Below are 24,497 nucleotides of genomic sequence, written 5' to 3'. Positions count from 1 at the left end.
AACTTTAATTGATATAAATCATGATTAATCATTGTAAAAGTAAAAACTAAAATAAAATAAAAAAATGAAAAACAGCAAAACTAAAAGATTAATATTGGAATGAAGATAAATGATCCAAGTGAATTTATCTATCCACAAACATCAATCAACGTTCATATTCCAAGCAGATAATCTCAACCCAACAAAAACCATGATTCCCGCTCCTCTCGGCCTCCACATCTCCCAATCGTAATCCCCTCGTCCGCCTCGATTTCGTTAAGAACATAAATCGAACATGATCTACAGAGAAAAAGGTATATTTGTGGGATAGCAAGCCATTTCCTTCAACTTCTACAGTTGAAAGAGTCTATGAGCAAACATATTAATGATGATACAAACCAGCTATGAGGTGATTATGAAAATCTCACCTAAAAATTTCTGTTCTAGCCAATCCTACTACTCCCTGCTAAGTAAAATTTTCTTCAAGAATAAGGGGAAACAAAGAAGAAATTGGCAGGTCACAAGTTGTAGGAGTTGAAGGGCTCTGATGCTGAGGGAAGCCAGAGTGTCCACCGCTTTCAGAAGACTAATTTAAGACACAAAGATGTTACGAGTGGTAATTTAACAGCTCCCACCACAAATTTTGGCTCTCTTCTTGTCAGGAGATGTGAATAGTGTCCTCACAGACTCAAGTGGGTCATCCACCTACACAATCAAATATAAGTAACCAAATGAAGATGCGCCAAGAGAAAGCAAAGCAAATCACACGACACGCATGTGCGCTCTTAGGAGTCATTGCAGGTCAAGTATCTTAAGGATGTTGGGTGTCAGTAATGTTTTAAGGTTTATAAGCAGGAAAGCTGTTATTTTTCCCAGGAAGAGATGTCCTCATTTTGAAACTAAACTTGGGTTAGACCTGTGCCTTCCCCCATTTCTCTTAGCAGATCTGACAGTTGAATAGGTTTCAGCGCTAATTAGAAAGGCCAGAAAAGCTCTAACAATGACTGATACTGCAGTTCATTACCTCTACCAAGCTTGATGAACACACATTGCTGAGCTCCTTGTTTTCTTCTAAAGCTGATAGTGTCTGTAGCCATCCAGGAGCAGATTTTCCAGTAGACAAAATCCAGGGGCAAAAGTGTCTGTGCTGTTTGATTGGGTCGAACTCAATCGGTTTACTAAAAGATAATAATTTCTTATGCTCTCCTGCAAGAGTGAGATAAGTAACTTTATCCATCAACAACATAATAACAGATTATAATAAGGCTTTGGTGTGTAATAAATGTTTACTGCAAGAATTTCAACGAATATGAGACAAGGACTGCACGAGATTTCGTATCATAGTAATTTCAATAGAGATTTATTTCCTTTGGAATTAATAAAAATGCATCATTTCTCCATTGAACTCTGGGTGAGGTAGAATGCAAGACAAATTAGAAACGTCTGTAACATACTCCCTCTGTCCCATTCGATGTGTCTCACTTTCCTTTTTGAGTTGTCTCATTCCATTTAGGAAACAATAAGGGCTGTAATTGTCTCAGACTTCTCGCGCTCTCTCTCTCTGAGAACACATGTAGGGCAATACACTTTATACTCTAATCACCTTTTTCTTAACCCATGTCTAAAAGACATGAGACACTTGTAGGATGGAAACATGTATGCACACAAGCTCCTTAGATAAATATGAGGAAATCTAAAACATAATGGCTAAATATAAAACTAGCCGAGAAACATGATACCCAGAAAAAAAAGGGAACAGAATTAGAAAGTTCGAGAGATGAAGTAACTTACTTGTACTAAAGAGCATAGGTTTCTCACTCTGTGAAGCCCCTATCCCAAGACTATCCACATAGTTTTTCCCGTAGCTGCCACCTTCTTCTTGGTTTCCGGACATTTGTTCTCTGTGAGGCTCAAGCTCTCCTGCATTTGTAATTGAGGTAATATCCTCAGGGGTTGAGCTAGATAATTCACCAGCAGCTGCTGAATTGACTCCCTCTTCTGTTCCAGACAAATTCAAATTAGTGCCTTCTGCAACAGATTCAGGAGCCTCCAATGGTTTGTCTGCAATGGCATTTGGCTCTATGGTTACAAAGGTTTCTTCAGCACTGATGGTTTCACTTTGTTGCACTACCGCCTGATCCTCCACTTGTACATCTGAGTGATCTTTATTTCCAGTTTTTATTGGCAATCTTGCTCTCAAATTGCGGCCAACAATGGGTAAAGATATGGTTGCACCATAGTTTAGCGACGCAGGTGGAGGACCACCAGCAATTGTGAACCCTGATGATGTTGAAGCACTGTTACCAGTATTCCCAATACCTCCACTACTTCCAGTGCATATTCGATTGTCTGAAGAACCTTCCTTTGCACCAGCCTCATCATGGGCGGTAATACCTTTATCAGTAACTTCTGTAAACCCCACAAATCTTATATACTCCAAAGGCCGTGGGATAGTAGTGAAAGCCCATAATCCAACGCTGGCCCCACATAACTTGCAATCGAGAACAACACAACTAGGATCAACCTGCAGCTCACTAGAAGGGTCCGAGTCCTCACTTGAAGACTGGATATTATCTTTCGGTTTGTGTCCTGTTGCAATTGTTACATTGGCATCTTTAATATCATAATTTTGCCCATCCTTGAAGTCAACTCTGTAAGGTAATATACGAGGTTCCCAGCCAAGTAAACTGATCAGCTTCTGTGCCTGTACACTTCCCAAAGTCACTATTCTTTACTTTAAATGGTACAGTTATAAACAACTAACTGAAAGAACAAACAATATACAAGATCCAGTTAAGGACACATCTTAATATCAAGAGAACGTTATTGAAACTCCTATGCACAACTAATTACATTATCTGATATAGACAAGAGTCAGACAATGTATGCTCTAACCAAAACATACATCAGATGTTTCATTCAGACATGATCAGTATTTGATCCAGAAGAAAAAGTGATGTGCAGCTACATTGATAGCTAACAGTAGCTTTGGACTCAGTTCCTCAAGCTGAGCCTGGGTTACATTCCGTCCGCTTCCATGCAACAAGGAATGTGTCCAATAGAATCTTAACAAAAATATTCTCCCCTACCTTCCAGTGTTTAGTCATCTAAATTACAATAAACTATTTAGTATTTAAATTTACTGAAAAAAGAATAAATACACCAGAGATGTTTTTAGGGAGTGGAAAATGTCTCTAAAAACTTTACTAGATTCTGCTCTCCAAATTAGTACTTTTATCATTCACCCCGAGCATTATTGATTAATACTACTATATATTAAAACAAAATTAAGTATATAGATCATCTACAAGTAGTATTGGATATTCAGAGGGGCACACTTCCCACTTCCCAGGACTTAAGCTTCCATCCTCTTCTGAACATTTGCATGATTAGCTGAACACATTATGCTGACAATCTAGGACTTAGAGACATGGGCTTCTTAAAGGTGAGATAACTTTGCTAATGGAATTCTGACTTGTTATAATTTGCTTCCAAACCTGATAGTACAAGATGGAAGAACTAGTTGCTAGTACATGCCCAGAAGATTCTGTCCCAGAGCTTTCAAGTGGTTCATGATACCCCAAACTTGAAGAGTCACTGAGAAATTTCTCCAGTTGAGAAGCTATCAAGTCATCAATGGCCACAGGGACAATAACAGGAAGAGCTATTAGCTGTGATAGTGATAAAATTCGCCCCTTGTAGTCCTCGATCAAGCTCGCCCTGGATAGAACCGGAAACTGAGCAAGTTCTTCTGCACAGGAGTTATTAGTCCAAGGGCACAGTAAATTATGCCCTCCTTCCAGCTTCAAACTGAATACCATAGCTGCTTTCTCAACTGGTAACACATGAACCAAAAGGAATCTGGATTAAGGGACAGTACTAAAGTTATATCTTCATATGTTCTCACAAACAATCATGTCGTACCTTAGAAGAAAAGTAATAAGTTTACAAACAAAAAGAAAACTAGCCAATAATAATAGTTCAACAAAAGAGCCAATCAAGAAAGTGTGACTTGCCTTGTTGCTTTCCCCAAGCTGATGGAGTAGAAAAGAGGAGGCGTGTATTGCATGAGACACAAGCAATTGTGTCCATATCTACATTAACCCAACCCCTTCTAGCACATTCCAAAGGGCTGACCACCTAGAAGGATGGATTATGTTATTTCTAAATTTCAAATACAAAAAAAGTACAGATTTAAAAGCGAGAATCACATAAATGCTTGTCCTTGTAGTGAAAATAGAGAAGGGCATTATCTTTTCACTGAACTAGGACATAAGCATTTGCAGAGACCTCATTCGCTATTAATAGTAAGGAGTGACATTAAAATGAGAGAGAGAAAATTTCAAGCATTCCATAATGCCAACATTGTCAAGCAGAAGTACACTAAGCAGATTCAGATCCGCTCTCCCAAAATCAAAAGGCTTCCACGATATTGCAACACAAGCACATTCACTATAGCAAAACATTTATCATTGTATGATATCACAAATCACAATCCAACATCCACACTGCATTCAATCTAGATAGATAATAAAGGTCGTGAAAATTGGCAAACCTGAGGCTTGGCAAACCAGGTCATCGACTTGAAAGTGGACAACCTCTTAACCAAATCGCCACGGTCCCAAGGCCTGCAGACTGGTGCCTGACCCGCCGCTGGCAAAACTGACAATGAGCCCCCCAATTCATTGCCAACCAATTTCCTCCCCGCTGAAGACGAGTGAGGCCGCTTCCGGCCGCTTAATTGTGGAGCTCCGACCCCACTGCATCGGAAAACACCATTACCACTAGCAGTAAATGAATCAGTAATTCAACAAGCATAAACTACAACACTCTTCTAACGAACTAGAGAATTCGCAAGTTCCTGACATCCTCACCACAGTTAAATTTAGAAAAATAGGGTTTCCGTACACAGAAATGAGCAAAGCTTGATGAAATTGGAATTACAGAATAGAAGGAATATGAGGAAAGGGGAAAAAAATAGAATGAAACCTGGCATCGGATGATTTGATTCTGGAATTGGAAGGAGCATGAAAGAGCTTCTTCATTATCTCATCGAACCTCTTTTCCGACTCTTCTGCCATCTTTCTTCTTCCGTCTCTCTCTACACGGACGCCGGAGCTGCTCTTGTGTTGTTGTGTTATACTCTAAATAATTTTAACTCTTCTTTTAGTCGATAATAATGGAGTAATTTTTCACCCATTCTTTTTTCTTTTCACCTATAAATACAATTTCTGAATATCTAAGCTCAAATCGGATTCAATTTTTCCAAAATTTTCGGATGTTCCAATCGGGTTCTTACAAAAAAAAGTGATCGGTTTTGGCATTAGATTTTTGGATTTTAGTATATTTCATAAAATTTCATACTATGTTTTTAGATTAAATCGCATTTCATAGTTAATAAGATCATATTCATTTTTCATAAAATATGAATTTTCAAATTTGATTGGACAACCTACTCCCTCATGCCTCTGTAATCATAGAGACATTCTTTTTCTGCAGCTTGAGTTCTAAAAGTCGTAACTAGGGAGTAAAAAATGTGGGAAAAAAAGTTACTACTAGCCCATCAGTCTCGTAGTAGATGACATAGTTAAAAAATGATACGAAATTTTAGGAGATGTTATTTTGTGTGGTAGATGAAGAGAAAAAACATATTTATATTAATGTGAGAGGGAACTATTTTCAAAAAAGAAAATGTGACATTTTTTGGGGACAAACTAAAAAAGAAAGTTTGACATTTATTATGCGACGGAGGAAGTATTACTTTTATGTATTTTATTTTAAAATGAGTGTGAATAAAATGAACTAATATAATAAGTATAAGTAATGAAAACGATATTTCAAAATGAGATAGCATTAGATAGATATGAACACGAAGACTGAGTTCCAACTTCCAACATCCATATCTACAAAACACAGGCCTCGAAGTGCAGCCAAAACAAACAAGGGCCTAACAAACCATTACCAAAATGCACACTACAATACCAAATAGGAGTATACTACTAACAAAAAATCAATCTGAAAGTAGCAACCAGATCGATACCAGGGAAGGAGTGAGTGCAACTTCTTGAACAACTAATGCAGAAGGCTCTTTTTCCTTACCAACCTTTGTACTAGAAGAATTTCTGGAGCCAGCAGCTGTTAACTGCATCCTTCTCTAACCCTTCTTTCAATTTTCTGACTTGTTCTAGTGCTTGTTCCAACTCCATCTTATCTAATGGTAGCTCAGAGAAGTCCTTCAAGAACTGGCGAGCCCGTTCGGCACCCTTAGTTACATCATCAGAGTCCTCTGCTCGCTTCCGTTTGGTTCCAACCTGGAATGAATCATTATTTATAACTTCTGGGAAGAGAAGACATTGTTGAATTGCATGAAAACATCCTAATGGTATCAACAACAAATTACCTCTTTGGGATCAGATGGTAAAATTGCTGCTGGTGAGAAATCTTCTAATTCAGAAGCCTTAGCTCGGGCAAGGGCAACAACGCTTTCTGGGAAGTTAGCAAATTCCGCAACATGTATGCCAAAACTTTGATCACAGGCTCCTGGTTCAACCTGAAAAATGAGAGGCAGTGTGTACACCTTTAAATAAGCAAAGGCAATTGAAACTAAAAGATTATATGAAATCTCAAGTATCTGAAATAGTAAATCGTGTGAGTGTGTGTGTGAGGGAAGGGGGGGGGATACAGATAGACACCTACACAACACGGAAAACGCAGGAACGCACATACACTGTGTGTGTGTGTGTGTGAGAGAGAGAGAGAGAGGAGAGGACCTTGTAAAGCATCGTAAGCTTGCGACTTGACAAGTCAATGTGTGCGCTCACATGATAATTAGATACTCCTGGAAGTTTCTTGGAAGATTGCTCGTTGCTAGCACTTTCAGGAGCTAAGGCAGTCAGCTCATGAAAGTGAGTTGCAAATAGTGTGGGTGCTTGTATCACTTCAACTATATGCTCACAGATTGCCCAAGCTAGGCCTGAATTGCAAGAAACCCAAAAAATAGTTAGATAAATATGCAAGACTATGAATAAACATATGAAATGCACAAGTGTCAGGCCTAGACATATTTAGTGATCTTGATGACTCTGTTAATTCATATTCTGCAAATAATGTATTCAGGGTTTTCGCAATGATTTACACACTTAAAGTACCTTCTGCAACTTTACGACCTACGGCCATCTTACGGGCTACTCATTTAATCATTAACTTGATAGCATATGAAAGAAATCTAAAAAGAGAGGGACTCCATGGTCATCAGTGCTGCTGAGTTTATCTGCAATTTGCACTCTCTTTGTTCACATTTATGGTGAGCCATCAAAAAAACCTCAAAGATAATTTTAGATAGAAAAAAATGTTAAACATATAATGTTATGAGCTTTGCATGACCAAGCAAAATACACAAAATGTTTTAATTTGCACCTGATTTCTATGCATTATTCTCAGGTATGCACACTTTGAGGGATCAGGAGCAGGTTCAGTATTTAAACAAATGAGAGACTCACCAAATCCATCATATGTTGACGTGCCACGACCTAGCTCATCAATGATGATTAACGACCTGTTTGTTGCTCCTTTCAAGATAGATGCTGTCTCTAGCATTTCTTGCATGAATGTTGAAACCCCACGTAGCTATTGAAAGAACATAATGAACAAAAAAATTAAACTATATGCATATTATCATTTGAAAAATATGTCAAAAGCTCTTTTAATAGCAGCGATGATAAGAGCCCAGAAAGCCTGATCTACCTGGCAGTCACCAGCACCCACACGAGCGAAAATGCAGTCACGTATAGAAATGCTAGCATTGTCACATGGAACGAAAGAACCGATTTGTGCCATTAGAATATTCACACCAACCTGATAAAAATATATAGATATAACTTATGTTAAGAGTGACCAAAGTTCTATACTTCTATACAAAAAAATAAACTCTTTTTACGATTCACGAGCCTATAAAAAGTAAAAAAGGTTAGCATATGTTAATAATCCCTCTGTCCATGAAAAATAGTCTAGTTGTGGACAGCTCAGGTTTTAATGCGCAGAAGAAGGATTTGACATCATGCATGTCCAAAAGTTGAAAATAACTGAAAGAAGATTACAGATGCGATTGACCTGTCGTATGAATGTTGATTTTCCACCCATATTAGGTCCTGTGATAATCTGGAACCAGCTTTTCCCCCTAAGCTGTAACCACCATCATATTCAGGGAATGAGTCAGTTCTACAAAGGCCAAAAAATTATTGATGTCCTGATATAAGAGCTTACAAGTTTACAATCATTAGGAATAAAGTTCACCCAGTCTTGAGCTTCAACACAAGGATGCCGACTCCCTTCTAAAATAATATCTCCCTCATCCTGTGAATCAGTGGTAGCATGATCGTTGGGGGAAATTGAGAAATATATAAATAAATAAAAATTAAACTCTAGTTCTTGCCATGAGAATCTGAATGATTAATCAACTCTTAGTCTCTTACTGATGGAGAGATGGCCGGTCGTGTGTAAGCAGTGGGGGACCCAGCAGCCAAATCTGCAAAACTAAGTAAAACATCCATCTCGGAAAGCGTCCAAGCTAATCCTTCAAACACCTGACAAAGAAAGATTGCTGGTTAACACCCATAATAGCACCTGCAATAATAAAAAGCAACAACAAAAGCGATAACAAGCGTGGTGGTTATGGATATCATGGCGATCAGTGTAATATAAATTGTACACCATCAGATGACGTTCAATAGAGATTATGCAAAAATAGATACCTCAGAAAAACTTGCAGCAGTTTGGACTACTCGGGCAACCAATTCTCTCTGGCAACTTTTATATTCCTCAACCACCTTCTGGTATTGGTCACTTAGTTTCTTTAGCTTAGTGTTTGTGAACTTCACCCCATCTTTACGAGTTTCAAGAACAATAAAGTGCACATTGAGCTTTTTCCTCACTTTTGGCTCCTCCTTTTTGGTAATCCTAAAAGCATATCCATATTGTGTCCCTTTCTCTAGTTTCAGAGCTTTATCAATGGGCAGATCAAGATCATTAGCAGCTTTTCTGTGTAAATCATGTATTGCTTGTTCCAGAGAATCTTGTTCGTTTTTCAAAGTCAATAAATGTGAATCATACCCTGATGAAATCATGTATTCTCCATTCTCAAGTTGATCGAGGTCGACAGAAGTTTCAACAAGAGCAATGAATCTGTTCAAATGCTTATCATCAGTCCATGTGTCTAGAGGATCCAAGTACCTATCCTTAATCAACAAAGCAAATTGCCCGTTGTACTGTTCCAATGCTTTTTTAATGAATGGAAGCCTGATGGTAGACTGCACGCCACAAAAAGAACCAGAAATCATGTAAGGTATGAAACTGACAATATCTATAGGTATTTCTCTAGTAATTCAGAAAGTGGCATTAACAATCAATCAAAAAGTTATCAGATCTCAAAAAAATATTGCGCAAATATCTTAAGGAATAAAATTGTTTAAAGAGACATGGGACCTAAATTTGTTATGTGAGACAGATGCTCCATTTATAAAATGGGGAAAATGGTGAAGAATCAGATAAAGAGCAGCACGCATTAGAGTAACCAATAGTTAGATACCAAAAGACACAAACTATCTCTACACAACCAGGGCTGCTCCACAATTTGACTCAAGATTGTGTATTTAATTATTAAATGTATATCAAGGAAACTAGAGGATACCTGATAAAGCTTAACAACATGAACTAGACTAGCTTTTTTCTTCTCAAGAGAGCGCGTAAGTCGTTCTATATCTGAAATTCTTTTCAAATGCTGCCTTAGATCTTGGCGTAGGGCAGCATCCTCCACAAAAGCTTGTACCAAATCCAGCCTAGAGTTTATCTCATCTACATCTAACAGGGGTTGTTTCAGCCACATGTGCAGTAGGCGCTTGCCCATTCCTGCAGTGCAGGTTCTATTCAAGAGACCAAATAAGCTAAAGTTTTTATTAGCATCAGATTTGCTCTCCATGACATTTAGTGCCCTCATCGCAGCAGAATCTAATCTCATATAACTATCAAGATCATACCTTTGGATCTTGTAGTTACCATAATTGGTCTCATCTGCAAGTAGATCTGCGTAAGACATTACACACCCAAGAGCACTGGGTGCATATTCAAATGCAGCAAGCAGGTCTCTTACTGGATCTATCGAGCCTTTCACAAGCCTACCAAGATCTTGTACCAAATCCCTCCCTTTAAACTCAACCTTTTTTCTTTCCATCACCATTACACCACACCTGGACAATGCATCAGTTAATGATTTAAAATCACTAGATTTTGCAATATCCCCAGGCAGAAGGCATTCCTTACAGCCAAGAGCAACAAGGGTTGACTCCAAATTTGTATAGTGGCTATCATCAGGGAACTCAGCCAATCCAAGTACTCTCTTAGTAAGATCGACATAGCCTAACCCTACAGTACATCCACTTTCACGTAAATTTGCTAGGACAGCCACAATTGCTGGAGAGTCCTGCATTTCATTATTGGCAAACAGAATGTCTTCAAAACTGCCTAAATTTCCAGGGCTTCCACTTTTCACACGTCTCCAATTCGCTCCACTGCCTTCATACAGTTCAAGAGTGTGATCGGTCCTCTCCAGAAGAAGGTTGCGGGCCACAGTCTCAAACATATTCTTGCTTACACTGACACTAGAAATGGCATCCGAGCCACTTCCAAGTTGGCGCACAGCAGTTGTAGTGTGGTAATAGGTCTTGGCAATGAAGGTTGCATTCTCGCCATGTGTAGTATAGTAATCCTGGGAAAAGAATGCCAAGTTATTTGACTAATTTGCATAAACCACTTAGATCAAAGATAAAACACCAGGATATAAAAAGGTTAATTAATATGTTGCAAACAAGCCTATCTAAATTTGTTAAATCGTCATGGAAAAGGGACAAAAAATGACATATGAGGTAGCATGTCTACTGGTGCATGGTGATGACACTGCAGTTAATCCATCTAAAATAACTAACACTTCGACCTTTAAATGTCGGAAACCATCAATCAAGTGCTGGTGATTCATCGAATGGTCTTAGTGGCCTATATTTACACTTATCTTCAAATTTCACATCCTTCAATCACACTCATGCACTACCCATGCTGAAGCAGATAATTGTGTTCTCTTTTGACATCCAAACAGCATAGCTTATCAAAACATAAGGCTTTCAACTATTCAATATTCAGACCAAATACATTTCTGCTCCAGGTATAGCATGACCAGACTGACACAAGAAAAGCACGCTTCCATGAGGAGCACTAACCTTGCGATCAAAAAATCGAATGGCTCGTGGGTCCTGCAAACAGTAAAATGAAATTAAATGCATCACCAACCACTTTCACAATAAAACAATATTAGCACCCAGATAAAACCAATAAAAGGAAGTGCATGGATTGCTTACAGCGTCTAGCTTTTTGAAGAATGAGATAAACCCTTGAGCTTGTTTGGCATCTAAAGCACATGAATCCCAAGTTAATAACGATATTATCACCAAATACAATAAAAATGATTATCTATGACACCGGAAAAATATGAATAAGAAATTAGGGTTTGGATAGTACCGAGTTTGAGTTCGGGAAGCTTGTTGTGCTCCTCAAAATTGTCGCCCATTATCCTGTGCAGGATAGCTTAACTTACAATTGAAGCAGCAACGAGATTGAAATTTCGTCTGCTGCTCACACTGGGGGAAATTTGCCTAAATAATTACGAGGGAGAAGAGAAGTCCATTGTTTTAAGGTTGGGGATTGGCGGGAATATGGTGCGGTTCCCCGGGAGCTGGCCTAGGCGCGTGCTCGCACGTTCCCTCTCCTGCTAATTAATCGAATTTTTTAGTGCAATAATCATTTTCTAACTATGTTAATCACATTTCTATCGTATTCGTATGTTTTCATAAATAAAAAAGGTTTTCTGATTATTTTAGCCAACGACTCGATTATTTAAAGTTTGATGTGAAATTTGACAGTAAATTTGATAAACTTTCAAAAATATCTACTCCATCTCCATGTAATGAAACTTCATGAATCCAAATTCCACGTATTCATGTATTCCATGTATTCACAAAATGTTGTTCGCATTTGACTCCATACGAATTTTAATAAATGTAAAAAAAAATGAATAAAATAGAAAAAATTGATAGAATATGGATTCCATATTTATAATGAGTTAATTGAAAGTGAGCTCTTTTTATCTAAATGGAAAAAAAAGGCAAAATTGTCAACATTTCGCGCAGACTGGAATAGCAAATAACGAACAACATTTCATGGACAAGATGGAGTATTTTTTACTCTTTTCAATAATCAAAAGATTCAAAACCAACATCTAATTTCCACATATACGTTATCTTTTTACTGTTTTCAGTAATCAAAACCAACATTAAGTACTATTGAAAGATTTTCAATATTTTAGTTTGTTGAAGTTTTCCGCTAACATTTAATTTGATTATCTAAAAGAAGTTTGTTATATAAATTAACAAAAGTTAATCATACTATTAGATTGTTGGTGATGTAAGAACATTTAAATTCACGAAAAATGAATTACCAAATATCATAGTTATACGTTTTATGATTAGATTCAAAAGAGAGTAATAAACCATTTAGTAGTAGTATAAAGGTATCATGTGGTTCAATCTCATGGTAACAATTGCAAGGTAATTTTTTTTTATGTCGGTGTAGCCGAAAGTTGCGACATTATAACGATGTGAGGGAGATGAATAATAAGAGAGAAATAATTAAATGATATAAAAACTAGAGATATGTATATATTTAATATCACTAATTATGATTTTTTTGGAAATAATCAGGGGCGGAGCCAGAAATTTATAAGGAGAGGGACAAATTTATATATGAGGAAATTTTTAGAATTTGTGGAGGGATATTTAGTGAGAAATTGAAAGGAAAAAAATGATATAATATAGTACAATATATATATATATATATATATATATGAATATGAAAATATGAGGTGGAGCAATTGCCCGTCTATCCATGAATGTAGATCCACCCCTGGAAATAACATGAAAATCTTGTGTATAATAGTTGTAGAGAAATAAAAATAAAACATCACAAAAAATAGGTAAAAGAAAATTTGAAATTATAGCATAAATTTTGAAATAAGTTCATTAATAAAATAATAAGTACTATAAAACATGAAATTTTCGAGTATAAAAGCGGGAAGAAATATAAAAATATTATAAAAAAACAATAAAAATAGAAATTGAAATAATAAAAAAGCTCAACTAGGCTTGTAAGGAATCAAATATGGCCTGGGAAGTTGCTATACCTAGAAGCTCACCACTTGAGCTAGCGAGTAAATACATATATGCATGTAGAACATATATAACGGTAAAATTTGAAATTATTGGGGTTCCATGGTTCCCCAAAATCCATTCATACGTTCGACACTGAATAAAATTGATAAAATAATAAAATCGGTTCAGTCTGATTAAAATTTTAGGAGAATTTTGTATGTATAGAAATTGTTATAACTTATTTCAAAATGATTATTACTTATATTTTTAATAAATTTATAAAAAGTTTAAAATTTTATTTTACAAAATTCGAAATAAAAAATAATCTAATTTTTTTAGTATGAACGATATCTCTAGATCTGAATGAAATTCGTACTTTTGGGTGTTTATACATTAATTTAAAAAATGTTTGCAGCTTCCTAAGTACTGTAACTTTCTCGGGTCACATTATATATTTTAATTTGACATATGCATGAGAACTACTAGTAGTGTGGGTGTGCTACATACAATAACTCAAAACAATCGTTATACAAAATAATAATGATACATAATACTAGTATGAGATAAATTAAAATTGAGTTTGTCTAAAGTTAAATTAGTCGAGATAAATTAAAATTGAGTTTGTCTAAAGTTAAATTAGTCGAGATAAATTAAAATTGAGTTTGTCTAAAGTTAAATTAGTCGCAAAGATAGGTTGAGATATTTAATCATGGGATACAATGTAATTTTAATATTACAGGAGACAAGTCAAAATATATTTCCACAGGTGAAGCTTTTAAGAAAAGAACAACCGAATAAGAGATAACTTAGACACGACATTTAGTTACAAGTAAACTTAACCCAGCAGTCCGAATGTCCAATTAGCCCAATTTGTAATTGAGTTACTCCCTCCGCTCCCGATTAATTGTCACTCTTCTCCATTTCGGTCCGTCCCTCAATAATTGTCTCACTTCATTTTTACCATAAATTGTAAGCAGGTTCCACATTCCACTAACTCACTTTCTCACATTTTATTATAAGAGCATCCGCAGCAGTGAGAATTTCGGTGCTCGTCCGTCCGTGCCAGCGGCACGGCGCTGCTCTTAGCTAAGAGCACGTCCGTGCCGCTGAGCAGCCCTACGTGGCACGCTCTGATTGGCCAACGGCATAGCCGTTGGCAAATTCGTTTTTTTATTTTTTTAAAAAAAAAAATTCGAAATTTATTTAAAAAAATGTTTTTAAATAAAAAAAAATATTTTCCCACTTCCCAAAAAATTATATCCGTTTTCTACCCACTTTAAATTTATTTTTCAATTTTTTTTCCCCAAAATTCACATTTTCATCTATAAATACCCCCACTTCAACAAAAAAAAAAATCGCATTCTCATCTATTCTATCATCATTCATCTACATTCTCTCATCTTTTTTCCTCATACTCTCTCATCTAAATTCCCACCACACTACACAATGTCCGGCTCCGGCGATCACCCCTCCGGCAATCGCGGTTGGAACCACGATTGGTTCGACTCCGAGGCCGGATATAGTCCGGAAACCCAATTTACGGCCCCTCCTCAAACCCAAGGTCCGTAAGCTCCGGGTGGCTACCGTCCTTACCCGTTGCACGACCTAAACGCCCCCGGGTTCGGGTGGGCACCCGAACCCGGATCGGGAGGGAGCAGCAGCTCTACTCCTACTCCTACTTCTGTTCCTACTCCTCCTGTTCGTGGCACCCGCACCCCGTACACTCCGGGTGAGATGATGGCGATGTTCAAAGCCTACTTGGCAGTCTCCGAAGATCCGGACGTCGGCACGAACCAAACCGGGGATACGTATTGGTGGCGCATCACTCGCCTCTACAATGAAACCCGGCCGGCGGGAACCATCTATTGCAATGATAGTATAGTTCGCAATTGCATCTACAGATGCAACGAGGCAATCGGGAAGTTCCAGGGGATTTACCTCAAGGAAGAGCGGTCGGCGGGGAGCGGCACGAACGAGCTCGACATCATCACTGCCGCCTTGGCCGCATACCAACGGGAGGAGTTCAAACCGTTCAAGTACCTCGATTGTTGGCAGGAGGGGCGCCTACGTCCGAAGTATAGGGGCGGCATAGTAGCATCCTCTTCCAGCTCCTCCAGCAAACGGTCCAGGTCGTTTGCCCTATCCGATGGCGCCTCCGATGATGTGGCTACCCAGCTTGCCGGAGCTAACTTGGGTAGCCCCGACGCTGGCCCGAGCAGTTCCCGCCCGCAAGGAAGGAAGAAGGCGGCGGCCAACCGCCCCCGCCGTCGCGCCTTGACTCCATCCGCCCCCGCCCCCGCTCCCTTCGTGCCTCCTCCACCCCGGAACAACACGTTGTGAGCCATCTTGAGTCAACTCTATATGAACGATACGTCTCGGATGACTCTGGATCAACTTGCAACACATGAGCAAATGATCCGGGGTCTCAAGAGGCAATTGGGGATAGATGACTAGTCTTCCACGTGTGTAATTTTTAATTTGTAGGATTTTAATTATGTATTTTTTATTTTCTAGGATTTTAATTATGTATTTTTATTTTTTAGTATTTTAATTATGTAATTTTTATTTTTTAGGATTTTAATTATGTAATTTTTATTTTTTAATGTATTTTAATAATTGAAGTATTTAAATTGAATAATAGAATGGTGGGACCCTTGAGCTTGTCCTTAGCTAAGAGCACGAAAGTGGGTGTTGTGCTCTTAGCTAAGGACAAGGAGTAAAAGTGGGTCCGGGCCCACCTCCGTGCTCTTAGCTAAGAGCACGGATGAGGATGCTCTAATACCAATTTTAAAAAGTGGGTCTCACATACCACTAATCTTTTCAACCAAATTTTCTTTATATTTCTTAAAACTTGTGTCCGATCAAAAGGTGACAATTAATCGATGACGGAGGGAGTATAATATTTCAGCACTAATCATATCATTTTAGTAGACTAATCGGGCAGTCCACTAGTTCAAATTAAACTGACATTCATATACCTACAGCAAGCAACTTGACATAAATCAGTATGCAATACTTTTAACATTCTAGTATATTAAAGTAGTGTTTCCAAATTCCAAGTAGAATTAAAAATTCATACGTGTTAATTTCAAGAGAAACTATATGGGAGTATAAAAAGTAATGACCCTTAGGTGAGATTTAAGTTATTTAATCGAATTACTAAGAGGCAATAAAATTGACTGTTAATTAAATAATGGACGGACCGTTTTTAATTTGATGATATAAAGTAATAGTATAAAAATAATATTTTTACTTATTTTTCATATTTATGTGTACATATAATTTTATTTGAACTATTTCTCTATATTTTTTTTTCTTTTTTTCCTCTATGAAAAAAACATTCATTTTGTAAAAGGTGATTGAAAGTAATATTATTCCCAATTAGAAAGCAAAAAGATAAATACGAATTCTTTATACAAATAAATGCTTAAATATTAATTACATTACCTTGTTTTTTTTAACGAATTTGATACTTTTTTTATACCCAATTTATATTTTTATTTTCTATTTTTAATTGTGATAAATATATATTTATTTACCATGTTGATTTTGTTAAAGATGTAGGTGTGTATACATTTTTGAAAATCCAGACATTTAGAGTGGTAAATTTTTAACCTGATAAGTTTAACTCACCAGTCCGAGCGGACTAGTCCAATTAGCCCAATTTGTAATGAATTACTATAATTTTCAGCCTAATCATTTAATTTTAGTGGACTAATCAGGTAATCCATTAGTTCAAATTAAACTGACATCCACTTGCCATAAATTTGTATACAATACTTTTAATATTTTAGTAAATTAAAAGTAGTGTTTCCAAGTAGAATTAAAAATTTATACGTATTAATTTCAAGAGAAACTATATAGGAGTATAAAAAGTTATTTAATCGAATTACTAAGCGGCAACAAGAGAAAATATACTAGTACTTAGTTAAGTAAGGCTATAGGGTTTTCCCGTGGTAAAACTGCGACCTTTTTAGTTTTTACTATTACAAGCAACAATACTACTATGAAGTTTAAGTTGAAGCAACAGTCATATTTTCCAGTCAAAGATTTAGTCATACAGTGCATTAATTAATCTCACATATTATAAGGTAATTTTTTGCTATTACTTTCCATACTTACCCTATATATACACCTTATGCGCGCGCGGTATTCATCAAACTCAAACACAAATCAAATCTTTCCTTCTCAATCATCTCAGCAAATCAAATCTTTCCTTCTCAGAAATCAACTCGATGGGGCGAAGAAAGTTGAAAGTGGAGTTTATTGAGAAGCAGAAATCACGGCTCCTAACTCTGAAGAACAGAAAGGAGGGGTTGAAGAAGAAACTCCACCAACTCACTACTCTCTGCGACGTCCCCGCCTTCATGATCGTCCGCGACCCCACCACCGACTCCACCTTCCTCTGGCCGGAGGATTCCGCCCAAATCCGCCGCCTAATCGACTCCTACAAGGCCGATCCCGGCGCCGTTAGAACCTACAGGGTTTCCGATTTCTTCAACGAGCGGCAGGGGGAACTCGCGAAGCTGCAGAAGAAGAAATTGGAGACCGAATTAGGCACCTGGGACGATCGCCTCCACCTCATGGACGAGTCCCAGTTGCGGGAATTGGGCGCGGCGGTGCGATCAAGAATCGCCTTCGCGATGATCAACAAGGAGAAGGAGAGCAATGAGATGCTTTATTTGGGCGAATTTGTTGATCAAGATGGAATCTTTGAGATTGCTGATGGTATGGCTGGGATAAGCGCCGATGATCTACTTCCGGTGCCGGAATTCTACTGCCCGCCGCCTCTGAACATCGACAGCAACAATGTGGTGCCTGATTTGGAAAAGTTTGAAGGCATTGTTGATCAAGATGGCGGATATTCTATTGCTGATGTTATGGATTTTGCGATGAGGGCTAATGCTCCTCTGAATCTGCCTCAAGATGGAAACTTTTCTGTTGCTGATGTTATGGATGCGATGAGCGCCAACGGTCAGCTTCCGTTGCCCGGATACTACTGCCCGCCGATGTTCATGGATCACAGTTATCTCAACCAAGGCTACTGCTCTTCAATGGATCAGAATGTGGATTGGTTTGGTGGGGATGATGGTGGTGACTTAGTTACCTAGCATAGATTTCTCTGCCACCAGATGCTGCTACTTTGGAATTTTGTCATGTAGTAACTGTTTATAGCCAACAATTCTTTGGAGTTTTGTCAATGTAATTGTTTATGTTTTTGAGGGCCATGAATTAATTCTTTGCCCCTTTGAAATTGTGTCAGTGTAACTGATTATGTTGTTAATCCTTACTTTGGCTCAACTTTTGTCAGTAAACTTTGTTTCTACACAATTTCTTTGTAAATTCAGGCCATTGGTAGTCTGCAGCAGTTTCTGTAACCATTTTCAGCTATTCTTCTTTCAACTTATTGAATAGCCCTTGGTTTCAGCTGTTCTCATCAATGGGTAGAATTAGCCCAATAATTCTCCTCATGATAATGATAGTGATATTTTCCAACTTGGATTACTACAGCTTGTGATTAGGTGTGTGATGAAGAGGCCATCATTTTCCTCAGTCTCTGCTTCTCACACATTCCAGAGGCAGCTGCATGACTCTGGCCTCGACCAGTCTCTGATCGATGCTCTGCCACTTTTTTTTACCACAAAAACATCATAGGATTAAGGCGCCATTAGATTGTGTAGTACATGTTTGTCTATCTGAATTCTCATTTCTTGACAAGCTCAAGGTTGTGCCTTCGACATCCACAGCATTGAAACATGGCTGCTGTTGAATTCGACAAGGTTACTTCTGCAATTTCACTGACACTGATAAATCTGAATCTACATATCATAACAAAGTGTACAATCATAAGCAAGAAAGATGAGTAAACATCCTTCTGTCATCGATCTAAAATGAGAAAACAGATCAGTAATGCCAATGTGCATCCTAGTCTAGTCTGAGAGATTAGGCTTATTTGAAGCCAAAGAAAAGAAAAAAGTGAAAAAAGATAAGAGGAGAAAAAGCTTTAATCAAAGCATTCAAATTTTAAATAGTAATTTTCCATTTGAAGCTAGATGGTCAGTTACAAGGCATGCACTACAATCCATAGTTGTAAAATGTCTCATAACAGATTAATAAAACTAATCGAATGGAAGTGAAAAGACAGCATAAATGTGAAGAAGCATTTGGAGTGGCATATTGATGGTAGGAGATGTTATTCTATAGGTGCTTTGCAAAGAGGGATAAAGCGCGATTTGGCAGTGAGGAAGCAGATGAGAAAAAGATTGGTGTAAGGAGTAGAGTTGATAGCTTCTCTGTATCTAAGATTTTTCTATGGTCCAAGAAAGACAAGTTCCACATTTTGGCAATAGGCATGCCAATTCACAAATTACGATTATAGTAATTTTTTTTAGGATATAAATATAATTGGAGTAATTTATAAGTAAATATTGTCACTAATATAATAAGTGGCGGACGCAAGATTTTGTAACTGGGGGACCGTGGTTCAATCTCATGGTAACAGTTGCAAGGTAATTTTTTTATGTCGGCATAGCCGAAAGTTGCGACATTATTACGATGCGAGGGAGATGAATAATAAGATAGATATAATTAAATGATATAAAACTAGAGATATGTATATATTTAATATTATTAATTATGAAATTTTTTGGAAATAACCAGGAGCGGAGCTAAAAATTATAAGTAGAGGGACAAAGTTATATATGAGGAAATTTTAAGAATTTATGGAGGGGCATTTAGTGGGAAATTGACAGAAAAAAATTGATAAAATATACCATATATATGAATATGAAAATATGAGATGGGACAATTGCCCCTCTATCCATGATTGTAGATCCACCCCTGGAAATAACATGAAAATTTTGTGTAGTTGTAGAGAAATAAAATAAAACATCACAAAAAATAGGTAAAAGAAAAATTGAAATTATAGCATAAATTTTGAAATTAGTTCATTAATAAAATAATAAGTACTATATAAAACATGAAATTTTCGGTTATAAAAGCTGAAAGAAATATAAAAATATCATAAAAGCAGTTAAAATAGAAATAGAAATTGAAATAATAAAAAAGCTCAACTGAGCTTGTATGGAGGGAGAGCTAATGCTTGTTGGGTATTTTGGTTTGCCACTCTCAGCTTCATTGATTGTTCGATATCTTCACAATCAAACATGGTCTTGGAAGTTGCTATATAAAGGGTAAAATTTGAAATTAGTGGGGTTCCATGGATCCCCAAACCTCTTCATAAGTCCGCCACTGAATAAAATTGATAAAATAATAAAATCGATTCAGTCTGATTAAAATTTTAGGAGAATTTTGTATGTATAGAAATTAAATGTGTTTATATTTATTCTATAACTTATTTCAAATTGATTATTACTTATATTTTTAATAATTTATAAAAAGTTTAAAATTTAATTTTACAAAATTCAAAATAAAAAATAATCTAATTTTTTTTTAGCATGAACGATATCTCTAGATCTGAATGAAATTCGTACTTTTGGGTGTTTATACATTAATTTAAAAAATGTTTGCAGCTTCCTAGATACTGCGTCATTTATTTTATTTTTATTTTTATTTTTATTTTTATTTTTATTTTTATTACTCTTACATTGTCTGTTGATTATATGAGGCATGAATTTAACATTTTTATGGATTTAAAGTTTAAACTGCAATTTTCACCAAAGACTTCGATTTAATTAGCGGTAAATAGCTTTGCTGGGCCTATATGATATTATGGGCTTTCACCTAATTTATTCATGAGACTTTTATGGGCTTGTTCAGGGAATTATTGGGCTAAATACTATAATACGCTACATTTTTACGTTTCATTTGGAAAACTAATTAAATAAATAAAAAACAAACGATTTAGATTTTCGATAAATCAATCACATAAACTAATTCGATGCTTCCGCATTTTTACCTTTCACATGAAATTGTATATAGGTATACTTATCATTAAGGTTTTGTACTAATATCGTATAAACCTTCTCGATCGAACTATACTTTATTGAAAAAAGTGACGACATCACACATTCGGTTCCACATAAATTTTTAGACAGGTGGTGTTATAATATTAATGATATTTAAATGTATGGGTATGGTCAATGAAGTACACATAAAACTGCATAATTAATGCATAATTGAGATTAATTAAGAGTTGAAAGTGAGATGAGTTGGGAAGTCATGTTACACGTTAGGTGACTTAACAACTACCTTTACTTCACTTGCAAATCCTTCTTTCCCTTTCCTTTCCACTACAAAACACTGCCCAATTTCCTCTCTCGTATCATATTTCATTTCATCAGTACATACGCATACTACCATCATCATTCTCATCCGGATGATAAAAAAACGAGACTCCAAGACCCTTTTCCCTTCCCACCCAAGTCAAAATAATTACTACATCACAATTTTGTTAAGAGCAAAAGCAAGTTACACAAAATTGAACAAGCAGCAAAATAAGCATTTTAATAGTGATAATATTATGACAAAAATGAATGAATCTATACACATTTCAGCCGGAGATTAGGCCGAGCCGCGCCAATCCACCACGGCTTCAACTCAACGTTGCACTCTTCCTCGACAGGGGCAGGCAAGTTGAGGTCAAGAAAACGTCGAACTTGTGGAGTTTGTGTCTCTTCGACACGAAGATGGTCAGCGGTGTTGATCAAATGGGATCTTTTGTGACCACCCAATGCTTGGCCTGATGGGAAGATCTTGAAGCAAATTGGGCACTCATGATCTTTGCTTTTCTTGCAATCTTGAAGACTGGTCGGAGCACAACAACCTTTGAACTTTTTGTGACTGGCTCTGTGGCCACCCAATGCTTGGTAGGAAGAGAAGGCCTTGTTGCAAATCATGCACCTAAACTTGTTAACCTCGGATTGATCATTCTGATTGCTCTTGATTCTGTTATTGTTGTTGGTGTCGGAATTGGTGCAATCCATGGAGAGGAGTATCAAAGTGAAGGCGACCTCCTCCTGTTCGGACGAGGAGGAGAGATCAAGGGAGGAATCGTCCGAGTACCTTTGAGATCGCTTCTTCGTCTTCTTTTTCGTGCACAATGGTTCGTCGTTGGAGGTGATCAAGTGAGACCTCATGTGGCCACCGAGGGACCGGCCGCAGGGGAATATTTTGCGGCAGAATTTGCACTTGTGGTTTGATTTGTGATCAACTTCTTCCATTTCTAAATTGGCATGAAATTTGTGATGAGCAAGAAAAGAAAAAGAAAGTGAGCTAGTGAGCAACTAAGCAACCTCTCTCTCTTGATATATGGCTTTGTTGCTCTTACTAGAAGTAGAAGTAGCTATAGTGTAGTTGAGAGTTGAAGAATATATCAAATCTGAAATGATGGTGATCAATGAGCCACTACACCACTACTACTTCTACCATTAAACAAGAGACAACTTTTTTTATGAGATTAATTAATAAAAATTTTCAACATTATCATTGGTTTTATCTCTTAATAGTAATTGTTATAGTAATTCATAGTATTATACATGGTGTATTAGTATGATTCTACAACAATTACATGAACTTGGGAATTTGAAATTCAAGTATGTTATAATAAGTTATAAACAATAATAATAGGAAAAGGTATTCTTTTCTTTGTCTTGGTTATAAAGAGAGGGGTAGAGTGGCTAATGAGAGATGGGAAATTCGAGTTTTTGTCTTTGCAAGTTATTCTGTTGGACTTTTTTTATACTATGTGCTTTGATGTAGTTTTGCACAATGTGGGTGGGCTCCATTTGTTAATTGTCATTTGTCAACAAAGCTTGCCACTTCACTCATCTAATTTTATTTGTTGAATCATTTTGGTTTGGATTTCAAGCATAGCTCTAACTCATTGAGAGTATCCCCGGATGCAATGGTCCGATCGAAGGGGGTCGGTGAGGAACGTGTTGCGGGGGTCATGGAGGGACTCCGCATAGGGAAAGAGGGTCGGGCCCCACTCCAAGTTTCCTTCGACGACCAATCTGAGCTTGTTATGCCTGCTCTTTGGATGTGCGAATGTGCATAGTATTTTTTTTGTTTTTATATTTTTTAAAAATAATTTATACTATATTTTTATCCTTTTTAGGATTTGTGCCAATGGACAACGATCTTTGAATGATTTTTTATTCGCATTGTGTGTGTATGTGTGTGTTGTTGGTGAAGGGCAATACTTGCTACTGTTGTATGTAAGTAATGTTTACATCTAATTAATGCTCTTTTATGTAATTTTCGAACTACATTTACAGTTGGATTAGCACGATTCGAGATTGTTCCAATATAAGCGAACATAAGTCAGTTTCGATACTTTGATATTGTAAAGTATAATAGCAAATTTACATCGACATTTGTATAATCGTTAGTTGATGCTATTAATCACTAGTATTGATTGTTAATATTGATGTGACTAGTGTGGATCAATAGTAGTAATAAATTCGTTGAAACTTCTATATTACTCTATACGTTATTGGACTGTTCAATTTGCAAGATTATATCTTAGGAATAAATATATATTGTGTTGGATTCACCCGATTGAATCTCACTGCTCAATCTTATATAGGTTATCACATGATAATTAGTCATAACCATCTTCTTCAACTAAAATAATACACAACTCAATTCTAGAATACATCTCATGATTATTTTATCTAACAAATATGGGTGTTGTATTGTACGAGACACTTTGATTTTTCTAGTCTGAATTTTTTGAATTCTCACTGCTTAATTTTTAAATTACTTCTGACCATCAAATGAAATGTGAATTATATATTCTCTATGGCGCTTCCAGTTTTGTCGGTCCTTAAAACAAAGCTTGTCTTTTCCATATCGAAATTTTTAGTTAGTGGGATCAATTTGAATTTTAGTATCAGAAGAAATAAAATTAAAATAAATAGTGAATATTAGTTGGGAAATTGGCAATAGTGAGATTAGCTGAATGAATTGCTCCGCCGTTGCTGCATTAATTGCCGGTCTTTACGGCCGGCTATATTTAATTACTACTATCTCATTGCAAAAATCGCTAAATTATAGTATTATATTTTTCTCTTTTATGATATCCTCATCTTTACCCAACATTTTATTCCAAGATTTAGCTGTACTTTGTCTACATGCTGCCAATCTTTTGCTCCTTTTTGGTTATTGAATTAAGCTGGTTTTATGATGAAATTATTGAGTGTGATTACTAGGAAACATCCCCAAATATTATATTGTTTCCCAAACATTTTTGGTTGATTTCTTTTGAGCAAGAAGCATGTGCATGCACATTGTGTGTGGTGCATATAA

The 24,497-nt window shown here is 36.6% G+C and overlaps 4 protein-coding genes across 7 annotated transcripts; 1 reads left to right on the top strand and 3 right to left on the bottom strand.

Annotated features, from left to right (window-relative positions):
* Window positions 1-70: 70 nt before the first annotated feature.
* On the bottom strand, window positions 71-5,320 carry LOC125216978 (C3HC zinc finger-like protein). Of its 4 annotated transcripts, none has more exons than XR_016136867.1 (8): window positions 4,969-5,320; window positions 4,535-4,763; window positions 3,996-4,119; window positions 3,477-3,814; window positions 1,771-2,683; window positions 1,004-1,185; window positions 408-684; window positions 71-330 (listed from the first exon to the last, which is right to left on the bottom strand). XR_016136867.1 is itself a non-coding variant. In XM_089067930.1 (7 exons), the coding sequence occupies exons 1-7, from the start codon at window positions 5,058-5,060 to the stop codon at window positions 601-603; spliced, it is 1,962 nt and encodes a 653-aa protein (XP_088924056.1). In that variant the 5' UTR covers window positions 5,061-5,320; the 3' UTR covers window positions 71-600. The 4 variants fall into 4 exon arrangements, 2 of the variants coding, with proteins under 2 accessions (XP_088924056.1, XP_047974739.1); XR_016136868.1 differs by having other exon boundaries at window positions 71-279; XM_089067930.1 differs by having other exon boundaries at window positions 71-684.
* A 494-nt stretch (window positions 5,321-5,814) lies between these two features.
* Window positions 5,815-11,797, bottom strand: MSH2 (MUTS homolog 2). Its single transcript, XM_048118780.2, has 13 exons — window positions 11,542-11,797; window positions 11,382-11,431; window positions 11,244-11,276; window positions 9,665-10,738; window positions 8,730-9,284; window positions 8,451-8,561; window positions 8,242-8,331; window positions 8,089-8,160; window positions 7,723-7,833; window positions 7,479-7,605; window positions 6,750-6,952; window positions 6,380-6,529; window positions 5,815-6,290 (listed from the first exon to the last, which is right to left on the bottom strand). Exons 1-13 carry the CDS (start codon window positions 11,588-11,590, stop codon window positions 6,090-6,092), a joined length of 2,826 nt encoding a protein of 941 aa, XP_047974737.1. The 5' UTR covers window positions 11,591-11,797; the 3' UTR covers window positions 5,815-6,089.
* A 5,598-nt stretch (window positions 11,798-17,395) lies between these two features.
* On the top strand, window positions 17,396-18,557 carry LOC148930432 (MADS-box protein GGM13-like). Its single transcript, XM_089067828.1, has one exon. The coding sequence runs from the start codon at window positions 17,462-17,464 to the stop codon at window positions 18,335-18,337; it is 876 nt and encodes a 291-aa protein (XP_088923954.1). The 5' UTR covers window positions 17,396-17,461; the 3' UTR covers window positions 18,338-18,557.
* Window positions 18,558-21,666: 3,109 nt separating this feature from the next.
* Window positions 21,667-22,573, bottom strand: LOC125216719 (zinc finger protein ZAT4-like). Its single transcript, XM_048118481.2, has one exon. The coding sequence runs from the start codon at window positions 22,406-22,408 to the stop codon at window positions 21,728-21,730; it is 681 nt and encodes a 226-aa protein (XP_047974438.1). The 5' UTR covers window positions 22,409-22,573; the 3' UTR covers window positions 21,667-21,727.
* Between the last annotated feature and the right edge of the window lie 1,924 nt (window positions 22,574-24,497).

Source organism: Salvia hispanica, chromosome 3 (assembly GCF_029641045.1).
Source record: "Salvia hispanica isolate PSC_SH4W2 chromosome 3, Shi_PSC_v1, whole genome shotgun sequence".
Classification (NCBI taxonomy): domain Eukaryota; kingdom Viridiplantae; phylum Streptophyta; class Magnoliopsida; order Lamiales; family Lamiaceae; genus Salvia; species Salvia hispanica.
This window is presented reverse-complemented; position numbering and strand designations above follow the sequence as displayed.